Source organism: Hippoglossus stenolepis, chromosome 3 (assembly GCF_022539355.2).
Source record: "Hippoglossus stenolepis isolate QCI-W04-F060 chromosome 3, HSTE1.2, whole genome shotgun sequence".
Classification (NCBI taxonomy): domain Eukaryota; kingdom Metazoa; phylum Chordata; class Actinopteri; order Pleuronectiformes; family Pleuronectidae; genus Hippoglossus; species Hippoglossus stenolepis.
Genome location: NC_061485.1, coordinates 19,709,883 through 19,716,834, shown reverse-complemented (window position 1 = coordinate 19,716,834; position 6,952 = coordinate 19,709,883). Strand labels below are relative to the sequence as shown.

The window sequence follows — 6,952 nt, the reverse complement described above, 5'->3', positions numbered from 1 at the left end:
GCCTCAAACCCTCTCTGTAAAGACAACCAGAAATACCTCACACAAAAACACATCTGTGGTGTAGACAGATACCAACGGGGGAAGAAACCTGGTGTTCTTTGCCTTTTGTTTGTTGAAAGAAACAACCAAGTGTCTAAATCACAAGCCTGAGGGCCCCCTAATCTTGACAAGCCCCGGGCTGGGGCAGGAAATGATGTCACAGTCACAGCAGCAGATCTCCAGACACTGATAAGGTCGCTCTCCCTGGGAAAGTGAAAGAAGGGACAGATCACCCCTTTGTCTTCTCTTCCTCGTCCCATCAAGACGGAGGTGATTACAGCAGAAAGCTGTTCAGACACTCGTCACTGAGACAGAAAACGTCAGAATAATGTCACAGAGTCGTGCTGTAGGTGTTCGGGTCTGATCCCAGAGCAGCACACACTCAATGAAATCAGCTAACATTGTTCCTCTCCCCTTGCGTTAAATGAAAACAAGCCGCGACACATAAACTTTATGAATATGGGCTCGGGGAGCAAATAGTCAGGTAATTGATCCAAGACGTTTTGCAGGGGGTAGATTGCCAAGAGGAGAGTTGGTGCTTTCCAGTTGCGTAACGACAGTTATTGTGTGGACTCACTGTGAGTCATGTTTTATAGACTGGGGGCTGCTGTGTCTAAGTGTTCACGGGAGGTTATGTGGGTGAGTGTTGGTTTGAAGTAAATACTGATGGGGTTCTGTTCACTTGCCGTAGGGGTCTCCCACTCACAAGGAAGGAATTAGACACGGAGCATTCGGGGTCCCATCCTGCTGCGTTTGCGTGCAAGTGTGTGTGAACATGTGTGTTTATGTCTATATTGAAGAAATTGCCGTACATGTGCGTGTTTATACGGCTGCTTAATGAACCCGTGTGGGTGTGTTCTCTAAACTTCCTGGCTTTGGCAGTGGAACTCTTGCTCTCTATCTCTGTGTACATTTCCCCCCCCGTCTAGTTTTGTCTGCTTCGCTGTTCAATGCTTCCTATGCGTGTTTACGTCTGCAATTTTAAGAGGATCCTATCTCCACGTCCACTGAGTCACAGAGCACAGAGCAAACCCCCTCCACCCGCCTCCACTCGCTCTTTGTCGGCTTAGAAGCACAGCCCATCTGGTTTTCATGAAGGAGGGAGCTGTGGCGCGCTTTCATCCTGGTCGGCCTCGGCTTCACCATCACGTTTTTGCTGGGGAGACAGTCCAGACTGGGCCGGACCTCGACAATGAGGGAAAAAAAACTAAAGTAGATTCCTCAATTTCTCATAAATCAGCTGGGGCCAGTGCAAAAGATATGCAGGTGATACACTGAAGAAAACTGAAATATCGCTGGAAAATGTTGGTCCACAGAGCTAAAAGGAGAATGACTAATGGAGGTGACTAGATACAGATAAGACCAAAATAAAACGAAAGTTTATCAATATTACGTAGATGTGCGAAGATGCAAGTTTTTCTGCAGTTTTCAACAAGATTTTAGACTTTTAAAGAAAAATTCTAAACCATTTAAAACCTTTTTCTTATCCTTACTGGACATAAAGTATGGTGAATATTAGGTCAGGTCCCTAAGTTGTTGTGTACACGCACAATGTATACGTGCACTTTGTGTTTGCTGTAGTTTTTCTGACTCCCCATTTGACTTTAATGCCAAAGGTCTTAATTTTTGTGTTTTCTTGCACAAGGTGCAGCCGACTTCAAGTGTGTTATTTTTAATAATCCTAAAAAAAAATCTTAAGTTGTCGAGACAAATCTTGATGAACATGTCAGAACTGGCACTTTTCCATATTAGATAAAAGTGACATTAACATAAACAATATTAACGGCTTCTTAAAGTAAAAGTTTAGTTTATGAGGAGAGGCCATGTTAGTCCACACACACACAACACTGAAACACAATGGTTGAGTGTGCTCTAACAAAATCTGACCATGCTGCAGTTTGCATTAGTGGTTATTGGTTTTATATTGGTTTCGTTGTCGCAATACAATTTAAGTTTTTCCCAAAAACATTTGAAAAGAAACTGAGGCGAATGCAACTTTATAAAAGTAACATTGACTTTATAATCCAATTAATGTTTAAAATCTAAATTCGAAATGATTTAATTTGTAGTTTTACATCTGGATTCTTGAGGACCTGCAGAAACCTTGCAAGTCGTTTAGAAAAGCTGCTTTATACCATGATAATATGTCCATGTCTGCACTTCCCCCTATTGTGTATACTGTTGAATTAATGTGAGCTGGCAATTATGGCTTCATGTGCACTCTCTTGTTTTTATTTGTCATGTTTGAGAATATGTTAAGAAGATCCCGAATACTTGTGAGCAGATAATCTAGAGGAATGTGATTCAGACACAGAATGACGCTGATGTACCTGCTGATTTTCCTTCCGTCCTCTCAGCCCCTTCTAAAAACAGATGTTCACATAAAAAAAACAAGTTGCAATCCTTTGCCAAGAAACTAAGGAGGAAGGAAAACAAAGGAAACAATAGAGAATGTGAGTTTGAAACAAAAGGGAGAAATCAGTCACGGCATATGTGTGCCATATTTGAAGAATGTCACCTACATATTTTTGTGGTTTAGGGTGAAAGACAAATTAGCATGCTTTCAGTGAAAGAAAAACATGTGAGGAATGTTCGAGAGACGGCTGTTTCTGCAGAGCGGGGAAACCGCAGATACTGAGAGAGTTGGAGAGGGAGGCTCACTCTTCATATATCCAGCTGTAACTCTACCTGCTGAATAAAGAGAAGGTTTTAATTAAAATAAAACATATTTTCTTAATGAAGAGATGAAGTTCCAGGAATTTGAACGAACAAACAGACGGGTAGAGGTTGAGGCCGCTTGTCTAAACCAGCTTCGCTCACATGATTCTCTGGCCGTCAGCCGGCACAAATAAACGACGGCCTGTCAATCTTTTTCCTCCAGGAATGTCTCAGTGATGAGTCTCGTAGTCTTGGGTTTCATTCTCTATATATCTTCCAACTTCAGATGTAAAATGCAGTCCAGAGGGTGTAACCCTCACATTCCTCTGGCCTAATGTTGAGGTATAGTCACTCCACTCTTCACATGCCTGCCGCTTGGCTTGGACCTCTGCAGGGAAGCCCTTCCGCTTTGATACGAGTCAAAGACTGGGCAGTCTGCCGGAAGACAATTGCTAAAGAAAGGAAATGAGAAAGCACGGAGCAGACGGTGGACGTCTATGAGGGACAGGGGAGAGGAGAAAGACTGACTTAGCCTTCTGAAAGCTCCCTGTGATTAAAATAGAAAGAAAGGGGCCATGGGCGAGGGGCTGGATCTCTTCAGCTCTCTGATGCTGGGCCAAAGGAGCATGAATGCATCCGTGTGCCTGTGTGTGTTTACAGGACGTAGACATGGGAATGTTTCAGTTCTTACACTTACACATTTAGGGATTGTCTCCACACAGGCTGACATGTTTTTGTGTGTCCATTTGAGGAGTAAAGTGTGTGTGGTTAAGGTGAGTATGTGTGAGTTAGTGTGTGATAAAGCCAGCCGGTTTGAGAGAGTGAAGAAACTCTGAAAAGCCTCAAGGGGGATTTCCTCTCCTCTGAAAGAGAAAGCTTTTCTCCTCCCATTCTGAGACACTCTTGCCTCCCCTCCTCCCTCCCTCTCCCTCTCTCACCCCCAAACACTCAGAGTAGACGGAGAAGTGAGAGGCGGATCAACAGGCGGCTTGACAATCGTAGCTGCGTTCTGCGCTACGCTTTCAGACTTGTGTAAAAGTCTATGAAGACTGGAGATGACTTTGCCTGCTTATCAGTCAAGACGCCTCACTGTCATGTGGACATACTTCAGCCACCTCCTGTTGTTGATGCACTAAAACTAAAACATGGCTCTTCCGTCAGCACTAAGCCCAGGGAGGCTGTCTGCAGAGGAATATCAGGGACAAAGATGAAAACAACTTTCTGCCTAAAGAAGAGAAACTCCTGCAAAGATGGTAAAGTATCATCAGGTTTCACTTTTGGTTGTAGATCTTGTCTGCTGGTTGAAGAGTTGAGGTGCTCCACTGACCCATTAAACTCAGACCATGACTTTAGTGGTTTTCACAGAACTGTTTCACAGAAGTTTTCTCCAGACTGTTGCTGATGTTCTACTTTGGACACAAAGCAAACGAGATAGAATTTCAAGCCCTTTTCAAACGATTTCTTCTCGGCTGCATGAAACTGTGCACAGCACTGCTGCATCCCCTTTGTTCTCTTTTTATGAAACCTTATCTTTGTGACACACAAAAGGCAAAACAAGGCTAATGTCACTGCACTCTCCAAACCTTTTTGGCATCCTGAGCACAGTTGGTGGGATTGTCTCACATCACGCAGCATCTCAAGCGTTTTAAGAGCGAGTGACGGAGAGACGCACATTGCCTCTTTGTTTTGCTTCTTGAAGTCTTTTCATTAGAGCTTATTTGATGCAGATGGCACACAAGCCTCCAGTGAGTGGAGTGTTTTGTTGTTCTAATTAGTCCACTACTTTGCATGTGTACATGATGGGATTCTTCAGATCAGGGTTGCGGCTCTTGTAAAAGTTCAATCACAGGGCTTCGTCTAATCCCAATAACAACAGAAACAAATGAATGGCAGTGAGAAAACCACAGGATGGGAACATGTGAGACCCTTTTCGATGGATTTGTGGGAAAATGTGGTTTCTTTGAACTTTTTGGAACTGAAAACAATCAAATAAATGCAGATAAAGACCATAATGATGCATGAAGCACAACTAAGAATGTATTTAGTGAATCTCCCCGATGTTCCCCTCTTTAAATGGAGTCATACCCATAATATGTGTCCAAGTGCACCAGATGAATGATGGTTTTACAGAGAGCGGGAGGGAAGGATAGTTAAAGATGTCCAGACTTGGCTGTTCGTCACGAACATCTCTGCACTTTGTCCTCCCCTCACATCCGCTGCAGCACTTGTTTGATCAGCTTTTACAGCCTTGGCTGTTTGTTTTTCTTAATACATGACTGATGCTGTCGTTACCACCCACCATCTTAAAGTCGTGAGCCGGCAGAGTCAAAATTATTAGATCGCTGTGCTGTGCGTGACCAGGGGTTTCTATCTTAAGTAAACATTCAACAAAAAATACAAAACCCAGAGCCCCGTCATGCTGGTGTGCACTGTATTTGCATTAGTTACTGTGTGACAGGGGCCACCAAGAGTCATTCATTCACCAGCAAGGTCAAGCACGTTCTTCTTAAGACCTTACAGCAGCATGTGTGCAGTAAACATGGAGGTCTGGTGCAGCACAGACAAAGTGTCTGTTGCAGAATTCAAAGTTTATTCAAAGTTGATGCAAAGCATTAATGGCTGTGTGCTCTTGGGGTTTGTGTTCATCTTTCCAAAACCTGTTTAGTATCAGCTTAGCAGGTATTTCATTGGTTAATGCACAATGGTAAAAATGCTTTATGGCACAAATCTTTCTAAAACATCATTCAACATGAACCTATTATCATCTTTACAGCAGACACAGAGCAACATTACTATTCATTTGGCATCATGTCTGTGTCCAATATTCACTCTAGCTAGTCGCAAATTTGAGCTGTTTGCAGTTCTTTTTGTAGTTATTGATTGTTTTTGCTGAGCGTTGCAGCCCACTGTTATTAGAAATGTTGGGCTAAAAACTGTATATACTGGCTGTGTCCAGAAATGTTGTTAATGAATGCCAAGACTAAACTAAACCAGAAATATTAGGGCTCTGAAACCAAAACAACAGCTGAAAGATGCTAAATCTTCCAAACAGAACTGAGGGAACCTGCAGAATACCTCTCTGTGAGATCATCATTACATACACAGTCATTTTATCAGTAACATAACCTGTTTTATATTATCAGGAAGCTTCAGATCATCATCTCATAAGACAAAGTTTATATTGTTTTTGTTTTATCAACCATATGCATATCACTGAATGTATGAACTGTGTAAAAACACTGTGGACATGCTGCATGAGAGAATCCAGACAGTCTCACAGTTCACACACAAGGTCAGCTCTGTGTGTGTGTCTCTGACGGTCATGGGATAGTCTTCAGTAGCTCCCTCCCCTGCCTGTAACAAGTCATCACATCTTTACAACATCATGCGTGCTCCATTTCTGCCGACTGCTTCTCTCGCTGTGATTCTGCCTGAGCCCTACAGAGCCAGACCGGGAAAAAATCTAAACACTGAAGCGATGTGATTTATACAGAGAATATGAATAATTGCAGACATGTGCTTTGAGGAGCCGTATGAGCCAAATTATTTCAATTTTTTTTTTGTCAGGAAGTGGAGGGTCTGAGAGTCGTCCTGGCTCTGTGAACGGTGTTTTCACTGTGTTTATTATCTATGTTTCACAAAAGTGGGTCAAAGTCAACAGAGGCCGTGCAGAGTGTTTTCAAAACAGAAGCACTGCCAAGTGTTCGGAGGATTTGTCCGTGCAGCCATAGACACTCAGTCTGTGAGTTTTCAGAGTGCAGTCTTAAGAGACCCAGTTACTGCAACATTATCATTTGTGTGAATGTTACTGCTGTCGTGGCCTCCTCTGGTGTCTCTTTTTGTGAGAACCGTTGTCTTTTCGCTGCTTCGGTGGTTACGACACACCAGTCTGACATAAAAATAAGCCTCTGCTTGTTTTAATTTAAAACCAGCTGAACAACTTCCGTCAGATTTGTGGAAAAGAGCGTGATGTGGCATCCAGCGTGAAAATGCAATATTGTCACAGTGGGTGCACAAGGATTAAACCTCCCAGCTTCAATATTGTCGACTGCAGTTTGTTTTAATGCTGCAGGTTAGAGGCTCTGATTTCCTGCCTCTCATTTTGCTCTGGCTTTGTGTGGAGTTGTGCACTTGTTTGGATTCCTATAAAATGTTTATGGATGAAAAATGAGGAGCAGAGCAGACGTCAGTGTTGAGTACTCGTTATAAACACACTTACATGCCGACCAACAAACAACTTCCTTGTGTTGTGGAC

At 42.9% G+C, this 6,952-nt stretch overlaps 1 protein-coding gene across 1 annotated transcript in view; it reads left to right on the top strand.

Moving 5' to 3' along the window:
- Window positions 1-3,650: 3,650 nt before the first annotated feature.
- Window positions 3,651-6,952, top strand: part of LOC118104895 (uncharacterized protein KIAA1755) — a 29,286-nt gene continuing 25,984 nt past the window's right edge. The window contains exon 1 of the mRNA XM_035152179.2: window positions 3,651-3,950. Coding sequence (XP_035008070.1) covers window positions 3,948-3,950 — 3 coding nt within the window. The 5' untranslated portion in view covers window positions 3,651-3,947. The remainder of the gene's footprint in view (window positions 3,951-6,952) is intronic.